Here is a 24,197-nt window from a genome sequence, read left to right as displayed (position 1 = left end):
AACCTGATTCCCAAAGGGGAAACCAGCCTTTCTTTTAATGTGTAATTAAATGGAGATGATATTCTACCTATAGGCTGGTTAATGGGGAGGGAGACTGCATATGAATGAAACTATAAAATATTACAAAAGTGAGTTTTTGCTTATCATAACAATCCCGTGGGATTGATATTTTAAATTCCCATTTTGCACATAAGCAAACAGATTGAGAGGTTAATTAACCCTAGTAATCAAATCTAGTTAGACTGTATGCCAGAATTGAAACCAGTTCTATAAACTTCCAAATACGAACACCAGCTTGCAAGCCTACATTTTTCCCAGGTGTTTTGCCAGCCACAGCGTCAGTTCTGATTTCCTTTCTTCCCTTCATACGTAGGCCCTGATACAATCCTTATCTCTTCCAACCTCATTGCTAATTTTTGCCAGTGTACCTGCTAGGTAAGACAGTAAGTGGTTATAGTTGAACATTCATTTGTTTCCTAATTGCCCTGAGTCACTTTGCAGTCAACTTTTGCAGTTGCTACATCATTCTATTAAACAGTAGATTATGCTTAAATACATAATCCTGGAGTATAAAAAAGTTTGACTTTGAATTTTATCTTAGCATGGAATGCTCACACTCTTCCCCCAAACCTTGCCCTGAATTTTATGTTTTGATATCCTGCAGCTTTTCATTAAAATATTTTCATTAACAGCATGATTTTCTACTGCTGATATTGGAAGGTAGCTTAACATTTCTTTTCCTCCATAGTTTGTTTACGGATTAAAGGCTGAATTGCTTGATTGATAAGTGAGAGAATACCACTGATTGGTGAAATCTTTCATATAATTAGTCTCAAAGAAGTGAAGTCTTCTGAGAGCAAACCCAGTTCTTACAGATGCCTGAACACTGAGTTCATGGAGTTCCTTGAATCCTTGCTGATAGGAATGTTTAAACCAGGAGAGTTTAGCTGACGCTTTAATTTTGGATACAGGAGGCAATTCCAAATCCAGGTCAGCTCTCTTGCTGCCGTATGGGCTTTGTCATGTGGTTAGAAGCAAAAACTAATTTAATGAAAAACCTGCGGGCAACCACATATGGATATGCTGGCTAAGAAAGTGCTGTTTGTATAGGTAGGTATTCTGATGGTGTTTTTAAAGGAGTAGAATACTTGTAATAAGAGTATTTTGATTTTTAGTGATGAGAATATTATAATTTTGAAACTTTTTAAGAAAATATTTTATTTTTCATCCCTTCTATTTTAATTTTTTGTTTTTACTTGAGAGAGAGAGAGAGAGGGTGCACAAGCAGGGGAGAGGGACAGAGAGAGAGAGAGAGAGCAAGAATCTTAAGCAGGCTCCACATGCAGCACAGAGTCTGATGCGGGGCTTGATCCCACGACCCTGGGATCATGCCCTGAGCTGAAATCAAGAGTTGGGCTTTCAACCAAATGAGCCCCCCAGGCACCCCTGAAACTCTTCTTTCTAATGAACTGTGAGGACCTGTGTTTGTTGTATATAGATTAACCTTAGAAAAAGGTTTGGAAAATCTTGATTTTTGAAGACATTTTCATTGTTCAGCAGAATTTCCAGAAACTTTGAAGTACTGCTGCAAAAGCGATAACAGGTTAGGAACCATTGGGTGAGTGTGGCTCCTCAGCTTCCCTGTAGGAGATACACACTTAGATGGTGGTGCTGGTATTCTGGCAGTTAGAATAAAGGGCTGTCCTATTTGCAAGAATCCTTGAAACATTTACCAAGCCTTTTATACCTGTATACATGCTACCTTGAAATCTTAAATGGTTACAAAGGCTGCCTTTGCAAGTTATGTCACCTGGATCTAACATCTAGTTCTAGGTGCGGTTTCCCACTATGTCACCAGTTTTCTTGCTACAACAGCTGAAAGATATGTGGTAATGACTAAGCAAAAATACATGGGGAATTAATACAGCTATGGGGCGATGAGCAGTCAGTGAACATGTGTAGTCAGTTTAAGTCCTAGGTAGGAATGAGCACTGAAGTCCTGACCAGGCATACACATTGTATAAGTATACCATAATTTGCTAATTTTCTCTGGTAACTATAGATATCAGTAGTCTAACATTTTATCTAAAAGTTCTTAAAGGCAGTAAGTTTACTTTTAGACTGATTGTTTAGGCCCTAGACTTGGAATCTGGTGCTGTTTCCTCCTGTTAATCCTGTTCCTTGCCCCATTGCTAATTGACAGTACTGGTATTAGATTTTCTCATAAAAATTAATGCCTTCATGTTTGTCATTTTTTTAAAGTGTTTTTAAGTGTTTATTTATTTTGAGAGAGAGAACACACACATGCCTGGGAGCAGGGGAGGGGCAGAGAGAGGGAGAGAGAGAATCCCCAGCAGGCTCTTATGCTGTCTTGTGTAGAGCCCCACGCGGGTATTGATCTCGTGAACCGTGAGATCATGACCTGAGCCAAAAGCAGGAGTCAGAAGCTTGAGTGACTGAGCCACCTAAACACCCCTCGTGTTTGTCATTTGTACTTACTGTTGGTTTGTCTTCTGTGGGAGTTTACTTCACCATAAAAAGATAATGGCATCTAAGCAATACAAAATTACATTGCACCCCTTTGCAGTATAAGGGCTGCTGATCTATAGGGGAGTGGTTGTGTTGTGAGCTGGGAAAGGGCAATAAGAGCGGGTACATTTAAAAGATGAAAATTTCCTATCATCCTGATGTTTTTTTTAAGAGGCTTTAATTTCACTGGAGTAACTTTATTGATGAATTTCATCTTTCCCTCTCTATTTAGAAAAGCATTCATATTTCTTGTCCGGAGGAAAACGCATCCTCGAAGTTTTTGGCACCATACACTACTTTTTCCAGAATTCATTCCAAGAGTGTAAGTATTTTGATAAAATGAGGAGAAAATAGGGGTGCCTGGGTGACTCAGTCAGTTGAGCGGCCGACTTCGGCTCAGGTCATGATCTCACGGTCTGTGAGTTCGAGCCCCGCGTCGGGCTCTGTGCTGACAGCTCAGAGCCTGTTTCGGATTCTGTGTCTCCCTCTCTCTGACCCTCCCCCGTTCATGCTCTGTCTCTCTCTGTCTCAAAAATAAATAAACGTAAAAAAAAAAAAAGTTAAACAATGAGGAGAAAATATAATGGCATGTTGTTTTTTCATTTTATCTGCTTGAGTGCTTATAGACATCCATAATTAATGTGCCTTTCATTTACTGTGCATTGTTAAGATAACACAGCTGAAGTGTGATGTTTGGCAAAACCGGTATTTGGGTCCACATAGAATATGTACATAAATCCACTCACTGTTAATCTTAGAGAAAGGAATTGTCTGAAGTTTATTTATATATGTTTTAGCAGAGCTGCTTAGTGGTTTTTGGGTAATGCTGGTAACTGTGTTTGTATAATTTGTCACTGTTCATATTTCTGTCTCATTGCCGACAAGGCAGGGACATTTTCTCAAAATTCCAAGTACAGCATATTGAGGGATAGTTTTCAGAGGTCGTTGTGATAATGCTCTTTCTAACTACCATGGAAGCATAAATGAGAAATATGTGGATAAACTGATTATATTAAAACCTTCCATTTCTTATTTTAAAAATAGCTAGTTTTTACTCATATTATAAAACGAACATAGATTTAGTAATGAAAATTTAGGAAATGTAAAAAAGGTGAAAAATCACTCACATTCTACTACTTGAAGATAACTAATGCGAACTTTTGGTACAAAGCCTGTATTAATAATAATTTTAGTAGTAATAGCCAACATTTGCCTACTATGTGTCTGTACCATGCTAAGCTTTATGTATTATTTTACTTGATTCTCCCTGTCTTTTCTTTAAATACTTTATCAAAATAGGTTTTTACAGTATATGCTGTTTTATAACTTGCTTTATATTCCTTAATAATATGTTATGTACGTCATTGTACGTCACCTTTTTATATATTCTGTTAAGAACTGCATAGTATTCTGCTGTATGATTTTACCACAGTTTATTTTTTCCAATCTTACTGGACTTTCAGGTATCTTTGATTTCCTGATTTCATATTTTGATAGTATACTTAGAGCTAACCCTTTACTCACAAAGATAGGAAGAAATTAGAATACATTGGTAAAACAGACTTGTCGAATCATAGGAAATGCAAATTATAAAGCTTTTGGTATGTTTTAACTGACTTCCACTTAACTAATTTATTGAGCTAACTGTTTCTCTGTATTTCCCATATAAAACATACTGACTGATGCTCACAGCATATTCACGATTTATGAGCTCGTTCCTGAGATCTGCATATTGTCGACACTACTGATTAAGTTGAATGCTTACCAAGGATCAGTTATAATTCCAGTTATATTGTTTCTGAAATTATGTTAATGAATTAAATATGTCCAACCAATGTAATATAAGTGTGAAAACTTTGGAAACTAAGTTGATTGCATTATAAACACTTGATAAAGGAGAGGATTTTTAAAAAACTGCTGTAATGATATGTGTAAGCAAAATAAATGCAAAGTGTTAGGGAAAAGATTTTTTTTTTCTTTATAATTTATTTATTTTGAGAGCAAGAGAGAAAGGGGGGGGGAGAGAGAGAGAGAGAGAGAGAGAGAGAGAGAGAGAGAGAGAGAAAGAGAAAGAGAAAGAGAAAGAGAAAGAGAAAGAGAAAGAGAAAGAGAAAGAAGAGACAGTGGATCCCAAGAAGTCTTCATGCTGTCAGCACAGAGCTCGACTCGGGGCTCAAACTCACAAACTGTGAGGTCATGACCTGAGCTGAGGTCGGATGCTTAACCCACTGAGCCACCCAGGCACCCTCTGTTTTTAGTTTTTTTTGAGGAACCTCCATACTGTTTTTCAGAGTGGCTGCACCACTTTTCGTCCCAGTCAGCGGTGCAAGAGGGTTGCCCTTTCTCCGCATCCTCTCCAGTACCTGTTGTTACTTGTGTTACAGATTTTAGCAATTCTGACAGGTGTGAGGTGGTATCTCATTGTGGTTTTGATTTGTATTTCCCTGATAATGAATGATGTTGAGGATAAGAGCTCTTATATTAAGGGTATTGACCCTTTGCCATATATTTTTCAGATAGTTGCTTCTTATTATTGTTTATTTATGGTGTCTTTTGACATACAGATATTTAATATCTCTAGATAATAAAACCCAGCAACTTATTCCTTTATGGTAACACTTTTGGGGTCCTGCTTATGGTAGTCCATGATTTTTATATATTCACTTTGGGTGTAATGGTAAGCATAATGGGTAAGAGCACCGACTTTAGGGATAGACTCATTTGATTTGCTTCTTTGGCATTGAATGTTGGTTCTGCCACTTACTAACTGTGACCTTAGGCCAGGTACTTAACCTCTGTGTGCCACAGATGCTTTATTTGTAAAATAGGGGTAAAAGTAATATCTCATAGGGGTGTTATGAGGATTGAAACAGTTAGAATTCGGTCTGAAACATAGTAAGCACGATATAAGTGTTAAATACAATTATATAGTATTTTCTTTGAATGTTTTATTTTTTTACATTTCAAACTTTACTTTTGTTATTTAATTTAATTTTTTTTTTAAAGTAGGCTCCATGCCCAGCGTGGGGCTCGAACTCATGACCCTGAGATCAAGAGTTGCAGACTCTACCAATTGAGCCAGCCAGGTGCTCCTGTTACTTAGTTTAAAGTAGGGATCTAACTTAATTCTTTTTGAAGTGATTAGCATATCACAGCACTATAAAGTAATCCATCCTTTATCTCACTCGCTTGAATTGTCATATTTATCCAATATTTAGAATTATCCAATTCATCTGTGTTTTTTTGCCATGACTAAGAAATAGATCTTTAGCTTTAGACCTGGACCTACGTTTACATCCTGGCTCTGTTGTTTCACCTTGGCAATATTATTTATTCCCTTCTTAAACCCCAGATTTCTCAGCTGAAAAATACAAATAATACCTATCTTAGAGATTTTTGAGCATAGTAGATTTGGGTAGTGTCTGTTACATGTCTGGTACATAATAGCTATTCAGTAATGTTAGTTCCCTTTCCTCTTTAACAAAAGTTTGGAGAAAGGAGACAGTTGGTATGACCTATAATCGACTCTTCAATGTTCTCTCACTTTGGAAGAACTGAGTAGTTCAGATTCAACTAGTTTTTATATCAGGGAACTAGGTCCCCAGAGATATGTAACACACGTAAGGTAACAATATCCCTGTCCCTTCCAGGGACAGTATATTAACTGAGAAGATACAATAGAATATATCAAAGTTTCTCGATCATGGCACTATTGACATTTTGAGCTCAATGATTCTTTATTGTAGTGAGCTATTCCCCAAGTGTGACAAGTAAAAATGTTTCCAGACATCACCAAACGTGATGAGGTAATTTGCCCACGGTTGACCACTACAATATACGAACATAGTGCTGCAGACTTACTAAAGGAGGAAGTGATAAACTTTTTGGCAGAGTTGGGAGAACCTTTGAGAAGTAGGTAATTTTTTTTTTTCCTTTTCTCTAGCTTACGTTATTGTAAGAATACAGTGTATAATACATATAATATAAAACATTTGTAAAAAAATATATTTGTAATTAAATTAAATTTACTTTTTTTTTTTTAAAGTAAGCTCTGTGTCCAATGTGGGGCTTGAACTCACAACTCTGAGATCAAGGGTCATGTGCTGTATTGACTCAGCCACCCAAGTGCTCCAAATTTACTTATTTTTATTTGAGTATAGTTGAAAGAAGGTCATTTAAAAAAATTATTAATTTTTCTATTTCTTATGCTATTTCTTATTCTTTTTCTATTTCTTACTCTCCTTTTCTCTTATTTGAGTTCATCAGTAGGTAATTTGTCCAATTATTAATCACCTGCTATATTCCAGGTACTTCTCTGGGCACTGAGACTATAGCAGTGAATAAAACTGTGATGTAGAGCTTACCTTCTTGGGGTGTAGAACTAGACATGATTTGCTAATGATGTGGGTGTGAGATGTGAGAGAAAATGAGGAGAAGGGATGTTTCCAAAAATTTCCAAAGAAGTGGGTAAATAGTGGTGCCATTTACTAATGAGGTCAAGTAGTTGTATTGGTGTGGAGCAGGGAGAAATGAGAGTTCTGTTCTGAACATGTTAAGTTTGAGGTGACCACTATAAAGCCAAAGGTGGACAGATGCCTACCTGGCAGTTGGATAGACTACCTGAGTCAGGAAAGGGGTTGCGCTTTGTTGCTTTAGGGATTAATTCTATTTCAGAGAGTGAGTAGGAGAGTGTTTAAATGTCTTTGTTTCTTGGGCCCTGCAAATGAGGACTGTGGTTGCTCTTATGGATATAGGTCAGATGGCTTCACTTGCCTACCTAGTGTTGTTTAGGTACTTCATTCCTTTTTTTTTTTTTTTTAATGTTTATTTTTGAGAGAGAGAGACAAAGTGCAAGTGGGGGAAAGGCAGAGAAAGAGAGGGACATACAGAATTTGAAACAGGCTCCAGGCTCTGAGCTGTCAGCACAGAGCCTTAATGCAGGGGCTTGAACTCACGAACCAAGAGATCATGACCTGAGTCGAAGTCAGATGCTTAACCAAATGGGCCACCCAGGTGCCCCTGAGGTACTTCACTCTTATTACCACACTGCTGTTGGTGGTATTTGTTGAGTTGTTACTATGTACATAGTCTATGATTGTGTTAAGAAGGTGCTGGACACGGACGCCTGGCTGGCTCAGTTGGTAGAGCATGCGATTCTTGATCTCAGGGAAGTAAGTTTGGAGCCCCACGTTGGGTGCAGAGATTACTTAAAAATAAAATCTTTCAGGGGCACCTGAGTGGTTCATTTGGTTGAGTGTCCGACTCTTGATTTTGGCTCAGGTCATGGTCTCATGATTTTTGATTGAGCCCCATGTTGGGCTCTGCACTGACAGTGCAGACCCTATCTTTCTCTTCCTCGCTTTCTGCCCCCCCTCCCCCCCCCACTGTGTGCTCACTCTCTCTCTCTCTCTCTCTCTCTCTCTCAAAATAAATAAATAAAAAGAGCACCTGGGTGGTTCAGTTAGTTAAGCATCTGACTTTGGCTCAGGTCATGATCTTATGGTTTGTGAGTTTGAGTCTCACATTGGGTGAGCTTAAGCCCCGCTTCAGGTGAACACGAGCCCCACTTCAGGTAAGCCCTGCTTTTCTCTCTCTCTTTCTCTCTCCCTCTGTCTATCTCTCTCTGCCCCTCGTGGGATTCTGTCTTTCTCTCCCACACCAGAAAAATAATAAACGTAAAAATTTTTTAATGTTATTTTTTAACAATATTGATTCCACTTATGTTAATTTTTTAATGTTTATTTACTTTTGAGAGAGAGAAGGAGAGAAAGAGAGAGCGAGCATGAGCGGGGAAGGGGCAGAGAGAGAGGGAGACAGAATCTGAAGCAGGTTTCAGGCTGAGTTGTCAGCACAGAGCCCAATGCAGAGCTCGAACTCATGGACTGCGAGATCGTGAGCTGAGCTTGGCAGACACTCAACCGACTGAGCCACCTAGGTGCCCCTCAAAAAAAAAAAAAAAAAAAAAAAAAAAATTAACAAACATTAAAAAATTATAAAAAAAGTTATAAAAAATTTTTAAAAATCTTTCAAGGAAATAAAAAAAAGAAAGAAAGTGCTGGACATTGTTCTGACACTTACAGAGCTTGTGTAGCTGGGGAGCCAGACATGGAGTTGAAAGAAGTTAATTGGCAATACCAGTAGTTGGGCTTAAGGCCCAAGATTAGGGTGGTAGCAGTGGTCTTGGAGAAGAAAGATAGATCTGGGAGATAGTTCTCCTGCACTAGAATGTGAAGGCAGGGCTGTCCGATTTACCTCTGTGTTGCTATTACCAGCAATAAGAAACTAGGAGCAGAATGGGATTATTATGAAGATCAAATAGTATAATGTATTTGAAAATGTTTTATAAATGATAAAACATGATATAAAGGTTAATTGTTGTCATAATCCTTAAAATTAAAGGATCCACAATTAAGTTAACAGTACTTTTATTCCAAGGAACCAAAGTAAAGAAAAGGGCACCTGGGTGGCTCAGTCAGTTAAACGTCCAGCTCTTGATTTTGGCTCAATTCATGGTCTTGTGGTCATGTGATTGAGCCCCATTAGACTCCACACTGAGCATGGAGACTGCCTGAGATTCTCTCTCCCTCTCTCTCTGCCCCTCACCCACTTGCACATATGCTCAAAGTCTCTCTCTCAAAACATGAAGGAAAAGTCTTAGATTGTGTTAGAGTTGATAGATGTATCCCTTCAGTTCTTGACAGATTTACTCATTATGGCTCGAATGGCATAGAAAAAAGTAAAATAGAAGGTTGGATAATTTAAAGCCAAAGTCCCTACTTTCTCCTTAATAATTTAGGTCACATGGGAATCACTGTTGCCGGGAATATATCTGGGATTATATATCTTAGTCCTACATTTCTGGAATGTTTGCACCTGGGTGTTTTTTAATAAAAAGGGTATGTATGTATACATGTGTATGGTCATTGCTTATGCATGAAGTCATTGTTAATGTTGAAACTGCATAAGTGAATCAGAATTTTTTGTTACTTATTCTGAAATAGACATATACACACAATTAGGATTTTACAGAGAGAATGTAAAATAGTAAATTGGAAGCATCTTTGCTTTTCCTTGAATCCTTCTGGTACATTTTAGTTGACTTTATTTTGTGTAAATAGGTTCCTAAGAATTAGGTATCTTAATTCTAAAATAGCAAATGATGGAAATGGTATGGGGATAGGAAAAACTGTTTAAAAAGCTGAAGCAGGATACTATATAGATGATTAGAAGAACATCTTTTTGTTTTGAGAAATAAAAGGTATTGGCACTAGCCTTGTTAGGAGACAGGTGATGTCCTTTGTGCTGGGAAGTGTAGGCTTGAAGAAGTCTTGGGAGAATGTGAAACAGGGAAATCTTTAACATATTTCAAGAGAATAAGAGCATTTCATTATTTATAACACCAGTTTTGTTTTTTGAATAGATAACGTGCCTGGACATTTCCAGTGGAGGCGGCCTTGGTGTGTCTTCTAGTGCTGATGGGAGCATGAAGATCTGGCAGGCTTCCAATGGCGAGCTCAGAGTAAAGGCTTTGAATATGCTTTTTGGGTCTCATGCCTGAAGGGTGGTCTGAGAAACCTTAGACTGGGTCATGGGTGGAAGAGTGGCACATTCTAAATTTGTAGGACCACTGCACTTCAGTTGACCTTTGTTCTCCCATATGTTAATCTCGGAACCATCCTCAATCTTGGTGATTTTCCAGAACAAATTGGGGCTGTAACAGTGGAGGAGCCACTGTGAATGTCTAAATGGGTGGTCCCTTGGTATTAACTTCCTTCAGTAGTCAGTTTCTAAGACAAAGTAACTAGACTATTATTACTAATTATATGGCTGAGCCCCTCTAACCCATACAGAGGATTTTAAGAAGAGGTAAGAGTCCTCAAGCCTCCATGTATGTAGAAGTAGACTTAAAGATGGCTGTGAGAACCTCAGACTTCAAATCCACAACATCTGTAGCCAGAGCTACAGGAAAGGGAGTCAGCAGCTCTTAGAACACTACCTGGTATACAAATGAGCTAAAGGGTTCCTTTTTGACCCCCATAGTTCTAAAACCCAGCATGTAGGTGTAGCAGGTAGATATTTCATTAAAGGGACCGAGGATATAAGAGGTAAGAGAAAATCAGGGGATGGACAAGAGAACTAGCATGGAATTTTCTTTTGTTTTTCCAGAGAGTATTGGAAGGACATGTGTTTGATGTGAATTGTTGCAGGTTTTTCCCATCAGGCCTTGTGGTTCTGAGTGGGGGAATGGATGCCCAGTTGAAGATCTGGTCAGCTGAAGATGCTAGCTGTGTGGTGACCTTCAAAGGTCACAAAGGAGGTATGAAGGGTAATTTCTCCAAAAGGCTTCTCTAATGATCCCCGGAGACGAATCACCAAAAGGTAGAAACAGAAGCTAGTTATCTACAGAAACACAAATAATTCCTCCAACTGGCCATTTAAATGAGCTATTTCCTCAAGGATTAGACATTACTTTGACACTGAGTCTTGTTATTACTAACTGCCTTACACAGATAGTTGTTTTCCACAATAGACAAGTGAAAAAAAATCCTCCCCAGGAGGTCATCAGCTTGTGTGCTGGGAGAGACAGAGATGTGTGCCAACATTTTCTCATTAATCCTTTGGCTGAGGTGATGATAAAAGCTGGGTGGCAATGGCTGCATCACTAGACAACAAAGATAGAGCGTGGTACTTGTCAGGTCCCATGGATTTAAGTCACAGTTCAGGTACTAAAAATGGATTAGCCATACAGCCAGTTGATATCAGGTTATAGAGACAGAGTGAGAACATTTTCCCCTTGTAACTGGTTAGTTTGTTGGAAAAAATGATAATTTAGAAATGTTTTATCCTTAATCAGAATGTTAAAAAGCTTCATGGGATCAAGCCCCACATCTGGCTCTGTGCTGACAGGGCAGAGCCTGCTTGGGATTCTCTCTCTCCCTGTCTCTGTATACCCTTCCCCTCCTCTCTCTCTCTCTCTCTCTCTCAAAATAAACATTTTTTTTTTAAAGCAGAGGTAAGATTTGTGTATGGTTTTTTGTTTTATTTTCGTTTTGAGAGTGATGGGGGTGGGTACAGAGAGAGAGGGAGGGAGGGAGGGAGGGGGAGGGAGGGAGAGAGGGAGAGAGGGAGGGAGGGAGGGAGGGAGGGAGAGAGAGAGAGAGAGAGAGAGAGAGAGAGAGAGAGAGAGAGAGAATCTTAAGCAGACTTCACACTGAGGGTTCAGTCTCACAACCATGAGATTGTGCATGATTTGAGCCCAAATCAAAAGTCAGTCGCTCAACTGACTGAGCTACCAGGGTGCCCCCATCTTTCAGTCTTCTTGTACTTTCTGTCTTATGTCCAGGTTTTTTTCATTTACAAGGGGAACGACCTGAGGGAGATGGGGCTACTCTATCTTGTCCAGACTGGAAGTCACATCTTTTTGTAAAATGGGGAGATTAATCCTTTCAATTAGTTCTCAATGGAAGCGGTAAGACCGTGATTTTCAAACTGAACTAAGATGTCTTCTTAATTTTTATTTAAAACACATGTTTTAAAGCCAAAATTGAAGCTTCAAAACCACTGTTCTAGGATACTACACTAAGAATTAAATCCAAACCTTTTTCCATGTCTGTCTCTAAGGGCTAGTCTTTGAACCACTGGGAAGCAGGGACTCTTACTTATTTCTGTTTTGTAGCACTTGAACTTGCCCAGCCTGTAGTACGTATCCAGTGTGTGTTTGTGAAGGAATGGAGTCATTATGCAGATCCATCTTCTCTGCCCTGTAATTCCTTTTCTACCCACTCCATCACAGGGTCGTTTTTTTTTTTTTTCCTTGCCAGGTATTCTGGATACAGCCATTGTTGATCGGGGCAGGAATGTGGTGTCTGGTTCTCGAGACGGAACAGCACGACTTTGGGATTGTGGGCGCTCAGCCTGCCTGGGAGTCATTGCAGACTGTGGTTCTTCCATCAATGGAGTGGCTGTGGGTGCTGCTGACAACTCCATAAATCTTGGCTCCCCTGAGCAGATGCCCAGTAAGTTGATAATGATATGTTGAGCTTATTTTGTTACCTTAGGCACCTTCAGTGTTTGCCTTAGTTCCTCCTTCCTCATCCTTTCCTGGTCTTTGGCTGGTATTTGATTATTCTCACCATAAGGTTAATAGTTATTGCGTACCTACTATGTTCCTGTTGCTTTGGAATCTACAAAAGAAGTATATGTCATTGTTAACTACATTTGAGTGAGTACAGTCTAGCTTAGCAGACGAGACTGATGCCTATAAAATAGAACAAGATGGGGGGGAGGAATAGGGGCAGTTCACATTAAGACGGTTTGGAGGTAAAATTGACTTGGGTAGAAAGATATGCATGGCCGGGGCAGAGGTTTGATTAAGAGTAGTAGTAGTGGGGGGCCCCTGGCTGGCTCAGTTGATAGAGCATGTGACTCTTGACCTCAGAGTTGTAAGTTCGAGCCCCATGTTAGGTGTAGAGATTACTTAAAAAAATCTTTAGGGGCGCCTGGCTGGCTTAGTGGAACGTGCAACTCTTGATCTTGGGGTTGTGGGTTCAAGCTCCACATTGGGTGTAGAGATTACTTAAAAATTAATTTTTTTTAAGTTTTTATTTTTATTTTTGAGAGAGAGAGAGAGAGAGAGCAAGCATGCTCAGGGGAGAGGCAGAGAGGGGAAGACAAAGAATCCCAAACAGGCTTAGGTTATGATCTCATGGTTCAGTTTGTGAGATTGAGCTCTAGGTCTAATGTATAGACCTCTTTCCTGAGTTTCAGACTCTTTAGATGTCTGATAGACAGCTCAAACTTAACCTTACCTAGCATGGAATATTTTATTTCCCTCCACCCCAAATCTGTATTTTGTCCCGTCTCAGTAAATGGCACTACCATCTACCTATTTGAATGATCATCCACAATCCATCCCACCTTTTCTCATGTCCTATGTTAGCAGACTCTGTCATCTCTACCTACAGTATACAGATTGTTTCTGATTTTTCCACCTGCCCTCTTCTTCTCCCTTCCTCCTAGCATCGTGTTCTGGTCTGTCATCATCTGTTGCCTGTACTCGTCTCCTGTAATCCATTATCCTGAGAGCAACTTTTGTGGTCATTTAAAAAAACATAAGTTATGTCTCTCTCCTTTGTTCCTACTCTCCTCCAGTAGCCTCCTTTTATACATATATTATAATCCTAGCCCCTTCTTTGGCTTATCACAAACCCTTACACTTTCTAACCTCCTCGTTCCTCTCTAGCCTCATGTCATACTGCCCTCTGCCAGACCCACCACGTTCCAGCCACAGGCCTTCTGTCTGTTCTTTCATCACTACAAACTTTGCCAGCCTCTTGGTCTCTGCCTTGTTCTTCCCTTAGTCTGGAATGTACTTCCAAAAGTTCTTTGCATGACTACCTTTTGGTTACCATTCAGGTCTCAGTTGAAAAATGGCCTCCCTGGAGTTTTTTTAAAGTTGAAGTTTAAATTTAAAGTTACCTTCCTCACTCTCCTTCCACTGTCTACTCACTTTTGATCATACTTTTCTGTTTTGTTTCCTTTGTGGAACTCATCACTGTCTGAAAGTATCCTATTTGTTTATTTACCTACTCCACTATTTCCTCTTTCCACTAGAATTCTTGAGAGTAAGGACCTTGTCTGTTTATATATTACTGTTACTATGTTATTATTTGTGTATGCTATTTGTATATTACTAGGATAGTGTCTGATATGTAGTAGACCCTCAATAAAGATTTGTTTAGTGAATGAATAAATTTCATTGACTACAGACCATAAGAGCCTTGAGGGCAGAGACTATTTTGTTCAGATTAACTTATTTATTTATTAAGTAACCTCTACCCCCAACATGGGGCTCCAACTTATAACGCCAAGATCAAGAGTTGCATGCGCTACTGACTGAGCCAGCCAGGCACCCCAAAAGTCACTCTTTTTAAAATGTCAGTTCTGTGAATTTTGACATATGTGTACAGTCATATAAACAATATCAAAAGTCCAGATACAGAACATAATTGTTTTTTTAAGTTAGTAAGTTAATCACTAACAGTAATTCAGTAGACAGCCATCAGTATCTGCTTTCTGGGCACAGCCAGCTGATCAGCTTTGCCCACTGTTAACTTGGCTCATCTGTCATGCAGGTGAACGGGAGGTTGGAACAGAGTCGAAAATGCTGCTGTTGGCACGGGAAGATAAGAAACTTCAGTGCTTGGGACTGCAGAGCAGGCAGCCGGCAAGTGGTTCCTCTAAGACTTTTGAACTCTGGCGCAACCTGGGTCACTCTGATTTTTGAAAGGCTGTTTTGGAAACATTTCTGTTTGCTCCCTGTGTTCACCTTTTGAGGAAGCTGCAGGAGTAAGGAACAGTAAAGTGTAATGATTAAGAACAGAGGTTTTGGGTTAAGGGCAACATTCACATCGTAGCTCCTCCACAATGGCTGTGACATTGAACAGGTTACTTAACTGAGCCTCAGTTTCCTTGTCACCAAACTAGTTCCTTGTCACCAAACTAGGCATAGTAGTACTCACCTTCTAGGGTTCTGTGATAACCCTAGATTAAATGCTCTACTGCATTGTGAGCTTTGTTTAGTCACTTTCTCTCTGGGCCTTAGTATGCTATATATAAAATGATGAGGTTGTGTAGATTCCCTTCTGTGTCCAAAGTAATGTGAAGAAATTCTGAGTAAAGGACTCATACGTTCAGGGCTTTTGATCAATTAATGGCCAGAATGTCTTTCATGGAAGAATTAGTTTAGTTTTCTTCCTTCAGGCTCTGAGGTTTTGCTGGGCAAGACTGCTCTTCATTAAGCTCTGAGTTCCCTGGGATTCAACTTTTAAAGTTTCTTTCCAGTTCCTATCAACATCACCCAAACAACTTTAATGATTTGGTTTGGCCACAGGTTTTTTTTTTTTTTTTTTTTTTTAATGTTTATTTATTTTTGAGAAAAAGAAACAGAGCGTGGCGGGGTTGTGGGGGGGGGTGTCGCAGAGAGAGAGAAGCGGTCTCCAGGCTCAGAGCTGTTGGTACAGAGCCTAATGCAGGGCTCGAACTCAAGAACCATGAGATCAAGACCTGAGCCAAAGTCAGACACCTAACTGACTGAGCCACCCAGACACCCCCAGGTTTTGTATTTCATTTCTTCTCATTACTTCATTGTGCTAGTGATGTTTCCATTTTCCGAAATGACGTTCCAGGAACATCACTCTTTTTTATCATATTGCTTTTGCAACATCACTCTTTTTTATCATATTGCTTTTACACTCTGAATTTCCATGTTGACTTTTCCTTCCAATGAGAAATCACAGGTTTTGTTTGCTTGGCTGGGTTTGTTTCTTTCTTTCCTTTTTAGAACATTTGAAGGAGAAATGATCACATTGAACTAATAGTACAGAATACATAAAAATCTTTTAATTTCTTTTTTCAGGCACATGGGGAGAATTATAATTTTTTATTTTTTATTTTTATTTTTTAGCATTTTTTTGAGAGAGAGAGTGAGTGAGTGAGTGAGCAGGGGAGGGGCAGATAGGGAGAGAGAGAATCTCAAGCAGTCTCCATGCCCAGTGCTGAGCCCAACACGGGGCTCGATCCCACAAATGTGAGACCATGACCTGAGCCAAAACCAAGAATCGGACACCCAACCAACTGAGCCACCCGCGTGCCCCTGTAATTCTTTAAGTTGCCACTTCATTTAAGCTTGTTTCTTTTCCTACATAGTGTCTCCCTTCAAAAGGTTGTTAGAAGTGTCACGAAGCAAAATTTAAATGTGTGAATTTCAAGTGTTTCTCAAATGGAAGGTTCTAATGAAAAGCAGGAGAAGAAGGATTTGGGGTATTGAGGATCCTATGAGTCAATGTATTGAGGGGTAATAGTTTGAAAACTGCCACCTTAGGGTATGGTATTACATAAACTGCTGAAGTACTCAGGGAGCCTCAGGTTCCTGAAATCACGAGAGTTGTTCCTCCTCCATTGTTGGTGAATTTAGATCGAGAATGTTAAAAGGGAGAAGAAAGAAAATTTCTCTAAAAATAGGAGAATTTTCTTTTTTTGGTGGCTGTTTATTCCTGAAAACAAATTAATCTTTAAACAGCAGTTTTGGCTCCTGCTTGTTCCCAGGTGTTCCTCTTTGTTGGCTCAGATGCCTTCAACTGCTGCACTTTTCTCTCTGGCTTCTTGTTATTGGCTGGGACACAAGATGGAAACATTTATCAGCTGGACGTGAGGAGTCCGAGGTGAGTCACCACTCATTTGCATGATGCAGGTCTTCTTACAGAGTGGAAATTTTTATTAGCTTTAACATTGATTTAGGATAGCATGGAGATGACTGTTGAATCAAGGGTGTATTTTTCCATTTATAAAGGTTTTCCGGTTTGAGTTGTCTGATTGTTCTTATTATTCCTGGAATCATATTAAAAGGTAATTTGATTCATGCTGTCATGATTGTTCTATTGTAGTGATTACTGTGGAATCTAAGCTTAAATAATGAACTAACATTTCACTTAAATGATTGTGTAGAACTTGTAATTTTAAGGAGCTCAGTATTTTTCTCAGTGGTATTAAATCTGGGTTGGCCTAAGATTGATCATTTTTAGTTCATGCAAGCCAGCTGTGTTTCTTTGTTTAGCTTGGATCATAACCCGTCTGAAACAGGCCTTATTCTGGTCTTACAGATACCCAGAGAAAATCAAGCAACCCCTCTGCCCCGGGATTTAACAGTTTCTCCAATTTCTGTCCTTTCTTCCTTTCATTTCTTTTCTTTGTTCAGTTGACATTAAATGAATGGCTTTTGTGGGCACTGAAAAACAGAAATAAAAGATACAGACTCTGCCTTTGAGGCAGTTGGAGTCTGACAGTAAAAATGGGCAGGTAAAAGACTGTTGCGATGCAGGTGTGATCAGTGCTCTACACAGGAATTTGAGAAAGCACCTCTTCTCCAAGGAAATGAGGATTTTATTGGATTTTGTCCAGTAGGAAGTTAACAAATAAAGAAGAAGGGGCCTGCCTTGATAGAATAACATATAGAGCAGAGTGAAGACACGTATGGCACTTTTAGGGATCTCTAAAATATGACAAATATGTATGATACAGACTGGGTAGGAGGGAGGAGTGATGCCAGACAGGAAAGCAGGAGTTTGTTTAGAAAGAACTTGCAAGCCATCCAGAGGAGTTTGGACTTTATTCCAAGAGTAGTGAAGAAATTCCAACGAAGGAGTGATCACCTTATACCTTTTCTCCCATAATTTAAGTTACTTTACTTTTTTACTTGTTTTTGCCCTGTGGAGATAGGGAATCTCTGATCATTATTAGAAAATCAGCCTTACATATATATTAAATTGATTCTCACCTTTGTCTTTCATTTTAAAGAGTCCTGACATTTTTAATATTTTGCAATTGTCTTAATTCTGTCTATAAGCAAAATAATTAACATGTTGTTAACATTGTTGTCTTAAACTCTTATCAGGGCTCCCCTAAAAACTGGAGTTATTGGTGGTGGCTTAGTTCATTTGGCTCAATGACTTGTTTAGTTAGTGACATATTTAGATTCGCTTCAAGGCAGTTTTGCATGGATGACCTTTAAGGATCTTACCAAGAAAGAAACTGTGTGAATGTTTAATCTCTGTCCACATTTGTCCTGTTTGCTTTTGTATGGTTAGTACTATATGTTGAATACTGTCAAGCATTGCTTTTGAAGAAAGAAAGTGCAATCGCCCCTTTTTTTGAATCCTAGGGTTCCAGTACAAGTCATCCACAGGTCAGGAGCACCGGTTCTGTCCCTGCTAAGTTTCAGAGATGGATTCATTGCTAGTCAAGGTGGGTCCAGTAGCCAGATGAGAGAGTTTCCTGTAGTTCATTTAAACATGGATTTAGGGGCACTTGGGTGGCTCCCTCAGTTGAATGCCTGACTCTCGATTTTGGCTCAGGTCAAGATACCATGGTTTGTGGGATCCAGCCCCACATTGGGCTCTGCGCTGACAGCATGGAGCCTGCTTGGGATTCTCTCTCTCTCTCTGCCCTTACCCCACTCATGCATACTCTCTCTCTCTCTCCCAAAATAAATAAACATTTAAAAAATAAATAAATAGGGGCACTTGGGTGACTTGGTCGGTTAAGTGTCCAGTTTCGGCTCAGGTCATGATCTCACAGTTTGTGGGTTCAAGCCCCATATCGAACTCTGTGCTAACAGCTCAGAGCCTGGAGCCTGCTTCAGATTCTGTGTCTCCCTCTGTCTCTGCCCTTCCCCTGCTCATGCTCTGTCTTTTTGTCTGTGTCTCAAAAATGAATAAACATTAAAAAAAATTTTTTAATAAATAAATATTGGTTTAAATGCCTGGTCTATGGCAGGGTTAGGGGCATGGTCCTCCACCATTCTTTGGCATACTTTGTTTATCATATAGTGTTTATCACTCTACATTATAATTGTCTATATCCCCCTCTAGTCCAGGTTCCTTGAGAGTAATGACTATACCTTATTCATCATAATATAACTCTGTTTTCAGATGACAAAACTAAGGCTAATAAAAGAAAGTTATTAGAATCTCCTGCCAGATTAAACAATTTTTATTATAGAAATTGTCAAACAGATACTAAGGTAGAGGGAATAGAATAATGAACCTGATTATCCAGCTTCAACTATTACCAATTTATGGCTATTCCTGTTTCATCTTGTTTTGCCCATTCCCATACAATCTCCAACCCTTAATATATTTTGAAACATATCACAGACATTGTATTATTTCACCTGTCAATATTTATCTCTAAAAGATAATTCTTTTATTAAAAAGATGATTTATAATAATAACATAAGAAAGGATACAGTCTCCTGTATGCTGTTGGTTGGGATATAGATTGATTAACAAATAACTTAAAATAAAATTGATTAACATATAGTTTTGGACAGCAGTTTTTCAAATTTTAAAAAGCTTGAAAAGGTTAATTAAATCAAAAAAATTTTTTCCCGGGTTCTATACAAAGTCACAGTGTGGCTCAGAAAAACTTCATGCATAAAGGTATTCTTTTATGCAATATGCTCTCAACCATGTAAAATAAAAATTTTCACAGAAAAGATTGGAAAATAACATTAAAATATTAGCAATGATTATCTTTGGTAGATTATGGGTGATTTTTTTTTTACTTCTGTTTCATTTTTAAAGTTTTCTTCAATTAGCATGTACTATTTTTATATTAAGTAAAAAAAAAAAAAACAACAACAAAAATGACCTCATTCAGCAGTTTATAGATCATCTCAAGTCTCATTTGTCCACATTCTTTTGAGAAAATTAAGTTTAAAAATTAGATATGCTTTTATTTTCTTGTTATAACAACTTTGCTCCTTTGCCTAGTTTTATGTGGTCAAATTTATAGATTGAAGAATAATTTGGGAGCACAGATTTTTCTTAAAATATTTGTGTAGACAAATTCTCTGTTAAAAAATCCTTGTCTAGGATAAGTTTGTAATCAGACATATAACCCTGCAGTTGCTTGCTCTGTGCCTTTGGCAGGTATTGCTAATCAAAGACGGCCCTTTTTCCCACTGAGCTTGCACTTGGCCTTCAAATCCTCTAGCTCAGCATTCTAGGCAACCACTGTAGGTCCTCATATTTGACCCATATAATGAGATCTATTTGCCATTCTCAGTCTTGGGACAATCTTCTTTCGGCTAGTGATGTACAGAAATAAACTAAAATACTGGAGCTTAAACTCCTTTGCATGCAGCTTTCTCTTCAGTTATCTGATTTTTTCTTTTGCCTTTTAGGTGATGGAAGCTGTTTCATTGTCCAGCAAGACCTAGACTATCTCATTGAGCTCACTGGGGCTGACTGTGACCCTGTGTACAAGGTACAGGCCTGGGTGATTCTCACCTGGGATCTAAGGCTTGTGAGGGGATTGAATCCAGCTACTTGGTGGGCATTCAGGATGATAAAATACTTAGGGGTGAGATAGAACACAGAAAGAGTTTTGAGTCAGAAGTGGTTTTACATCTATAAATATTAACTGTCATTATTATTATTTAAAGTTCACTCATTTGAGGGGCACCTGGGCGACTCAGTTGGTTAAGTGTCTGACTTCGGCTAAGGTCATGATGTTGCATTTTGTGAGTTGGAGCCCCATTTCGGGCTCTGTGCTGACAGCTCAGAGCCTGGAGCCTGCTTTGGATTCTGTGTTTCCTCCTCTCTCTGCCCCTCCCATGCTCATGCTCTGTCTCTCTCTGTTTCTCAATAATAAATAAACGTTAAAAAAATTGTTTTTTAAAGAAATAATAAAGTTCACTCATTTGATTAGAGCGGAAAGAGAAAAACAAAAGGGGAAATATCTATTGACCAGACATTCTGCTGGATGTTTGGATGTTTTACGTGTATCATCTTGTTTTGTTGCTATTATTCTTAAAGTATAGGTATTATGATTTCTCTTGTTTTTATACAGTTAATACATACCTGTAAAAGTTCAAACAGTACAAAATTATACAGACTTAAAAGTCCCTTATAAGAACTTTTTAGTTTTCGCTCTTCTTTCCAGAAGTAAGTAGCATTAATAGTTCGGCATGTATCTTTCAGACTATTTTTGGACAATCTGTACTTACATCTTGTGTTTATGTATTTATGTAAATAATACAGTTTTATTTTTAGTTTGTACATAATTGGGATCATTCTATATGTATTGTTCTGTAACTTTTTTTTTTACTTAACATCTTGGAGCTCTTTTCAGATAAGTGCGTATAGATCCACTTCATTTTTTTTTTTAATGTTTTATTATTTATTTTTGAGAGAGAAACAGAGCATGAGCAGAATGGGGGCAGAGAGAGAGGGAGACACAGAATCCAAAGCAGGCTCCGGGCTCTGAGCTGTCAGCACAGAGCCCAATGCGGGGCTCAAACTCATGAAATGTAAGATCATGACCTGGGCTGAAGTTGGACATTTGGCCAGCTGGGCCTCCCAAGCGCCCCTAGATCTGCTTCATATTTAAAAATTTCTATGTAGTGTTCTATATTGTGATTTAACATACCATACAAGTGAGAAAAGTGAGATTCAGAGTAGTTGAAAAGTTGCCTTAGGTCCTGTAGCTATGGATCTGCAAATCTGAGATTAAGTTCCCTCCAGAATTCTTGCTATTTCCACTAAATTAGTGGTTCTTGACCTTTGAGTTTCAGGCTCCTTTTTTTTTTGAAGGGTGATACATCTTGGATTATATTTTTCTATTTACAACTGAGATCCCATCTACGAACTATTTTGCTAGTCTGCATGGGTACATTAATCCTAATGAGTTTAGATTTATGATGAGTGGACTCAGTTATACAACAAAAAAGACACACACGTTGTTTTAAAAGAGCACATATGTTATGCTCCTCCTATAAGGCCAGTTTTCATTAATAAACACTGGTTTCAAAGCTTAGTCTGATTTTGAAGATGAATCAAGATACACACTGTATGATTCTAAAATCTAGTTTAGCCATTTTGTACAGTTGCTGTTTTATTGGACTACAATATATGTTGTTTTAAAAGGACGCTGGGGGCACCTGGGTGGCTTAGTCAGTTGAACATCTGACTCTTGATTTTGGCTCAGGTCGTGGGATTGAGCCCTGCATCGGGCTCCATGCAGAGTGTGGAGCTTGCTTAAGATTCTCTCTCTTCCCCTCTGCCCCTCTCCCACTCACATTCTCTTTCTTTCTAAAAAATACATAAGGCCCAGGTCCTCCTTTAATTTTCCCATACTGTTCAGCTCACAAATGATTCTGAAATTAGAACCTTCAGTGTTGTACTTAAAAACTTAGGGATGTGGGGGGCACCTGGGTGGCTCAGACAGTTAAGTGTCTATTTTATTTTATATATTTTGTTATTTTTGAGCGAGAGACCGTGAGTGAGCAAGGGGCAGAGATAGAGGAAGAGAGAGAGAACCCATGAGGGGGCAGAGAGAGAGAGAGAGAGAGTGAGAGTGCAGAGCCTGAAGTGGGGCTCCAGCTCACCTAATGCGGGGCTCAGGCTCACAAACCTGAGATCATGACCTGAGCCAAATTTGGATGCTTAACCAACTGAGCCACCCAGGCGCCCCAATCATCCAACTCTTGATTTCAGCTCAGGTCATGATCTCATTGTTTGTGGGATTGAGCCCCACTTGGGGCTCCATGCTGTCAGCTCAGAGTCTGCTTGGGATTCTCTCTCTCCTCTCTCTCTCTGCCCCTCCCCTGCTTACAGGCACGTGTGCCAACATGCTCTCTCTCTCTCAAGATAAACAAATTTTTTAAAACCTTAAATGTAAGAACGTGGAGAGTCAGATAGAACAAGGGAAAAGAAAGTCATAGGTCGGCATACGAAGAACCAAGCTTCTGTGTCCCAACACCTGTGTTACGTGTGGTTTAACTAAATGAACACAGGAGGCCAACAGCAGTAGACCTGCTTGATTCACCTTCCAAATCCGAAAAATAAGACTAAAAGCTCAGGCTTGCGATTTCTGCTGTGCATAATTCCACCAGTGACGAGGACCTCATAAGCCAGATCTCTACTCCTGCACAATATGATGCGTGCACACAGCCTGCCTAACAGCTGAATCGCTGGAAGTGCCAGCACTGCCCAGATAACATGCACCATGATTTCTTGCAGCCTTTTCACAACAGGAGCCTCACATCCCTCAGCATGGAGGTTGGAGGAGTGGGCCGCCTGCCGTTATAGCTGCTGGCTGTCTTTTGGTTTATTTGTACCAGTCTCTATTTCTCCAGTATGATTGGTTGGTTCCATTGTAGGATTCCACTGAATGCTGTGATCAACCTCACTTTCCACCTTAGCTCTGTAATCGTATCCCGAAACTGCTACAACTGCTATGACAAAAACCAAGAGTAGGATGATGACAGACATGGCAAGTCTGCAGCAGCTTTCCTAGATTGTGGCACAGCAGCCAATCAGCCCACAAATGAAAAGTCGGGCTCCACAGCTGTGATCACTGCAGCAGGGAAGAGAGGATATACATCTGCAAAGTAGTGGTCAGAGTCATCATAAGTGATGAAGACATGGGCTTCCACATAGTGCAAAATGCCAGCTCCGCCTGAAGATGAGGCTGAGAAACACCAGTCCTGGAGGAGGATGAGCAGCTCCGAAATCTTGGAGGAGATGATGCTGCACTGGCCCATCCGTGGTGCCGGCAGCCTACTGGCACCATGCGCACACCAAGCGAGGTGGCAGGGGCAGCCGAGCCTCCCCACTGGGAGCTGCACAGCCTGAGCGGTACTCACCATAGCCCCCAGTACCACTGCACAGCCCCAGCAGTGCCTCACTCCTCCTCAGACACATATTGAGAACTTCTTTGAATATAGTTGTACAAGGTTCAGGGATACCCTGGCCCACCTATGGATCATCTCCTTTCCCAGGTACAGACCCTCTGCCCTCAAATATGTACCACACTAATAGGTTTGCTCTCTACTTGGATAATTCATTTCTCTGTTCTGTAGTCATAAGTACCCTGAACCTTCACCAGCTATTTTTAAAATACCTATCATGGATATAATTCTCCTCTTGTCTTTGGAGTTGGTAGAGCTTCTTAGACTCACTTGTACTAAAGGGGGTCAATGACAGGGCTCTTTATTTTTTAATAAGTTTAAAAAAAAATTTTTTTTTTAACGTTTATTTATCTTTGAGAGAGACAGAGCACGAGCGTGGAAGGGTCAGAGAGAGGGAGACACAGAATCCGAAGCA

General features: G+C 39.5%; 1 protein-coding gene and 1 pseudogene across 3 annotated transcripts in view; one reads left to right on the top strand and one right to left on the bottom strand.

The window, feature by feature from the left end:
* Positions 1 to 24,197, top strand: part of PAAF1 (proteasomal ATPase associated factor 1) — a 32,987-nt gene that overhangs the window by 8,110 nt on the left and 680 nt on the right. Inside the window, exons 4-12 of one of the 3 annotated variants that reach the window (XM_042957718.1) lie at positions 2,762 to 2,851; positions 9,950 to 10,048; positions 10,696 to 10,846; positions 12,351 to 12,545; positions 14,664 to 14,755; positions 16,636 to 16,751; positions 16,880 to 16,935; positions 18,248 to 18,330; positions 20,273 to 20,355. In XM_042957718.1, the coding sequence (XP_042813652.1) occupies positions 2,762 to 2,851; positions 9,950 to 10,048; positions 10,696 to 10,846; positions 12,351 to 12,545; positions 14,664 to 14,755; positions 16,636 to 16,751; positions 16,880 to 16,935; positions 18,248 to 18,300 (852 nt within the window). In that variant the 3' untranslated portion in view covers positions 18,301 to 18,330; positions 20,273 to 20,355. Of the gene's footprint in view, positions 1 to 2,761; positions 2,852 to 6,275; positions 6,442 to 9,949; positions 10,049 to 10,695; positions 10,847 to 12,350; positions 12,546 to 14,663; positions 14,756 to 16,635; positions 16,752 to 16,879; positions 16,936 to 18,247; positions 18,331 to 20,272; positions 20,356 to 24,197 lie in introns of those variants that run through there. The other 2 variants (XM_042957719.1, XM_042957717.1) reach the window with 2 other exon arrangements.
* LOC122231251 lies at positions 22,810 to 23,635 on the bottom strand (annotated as a pseudogene).

The sequence above is a fragment of the Panthera tigris genome, chromosome D1, assembly GCF_018350195.1.
Source record: "Panthera tigris isolate Pti1 chromosome D1, P.tigris_Pti1_mat1.1, whole genome shotgun sequence".
NCBI classification, from domain to species: Eukaryota; Metazoa; Chordata; class Mammalia; order Carnivora; family Felidae; genus Panthera; species Panthera tigris.
The sequence above is the reverse complement of the archived record's forward strand: the minus strand, read 5'-3'. Positions and strand labels throughout refer to the sequence as shown.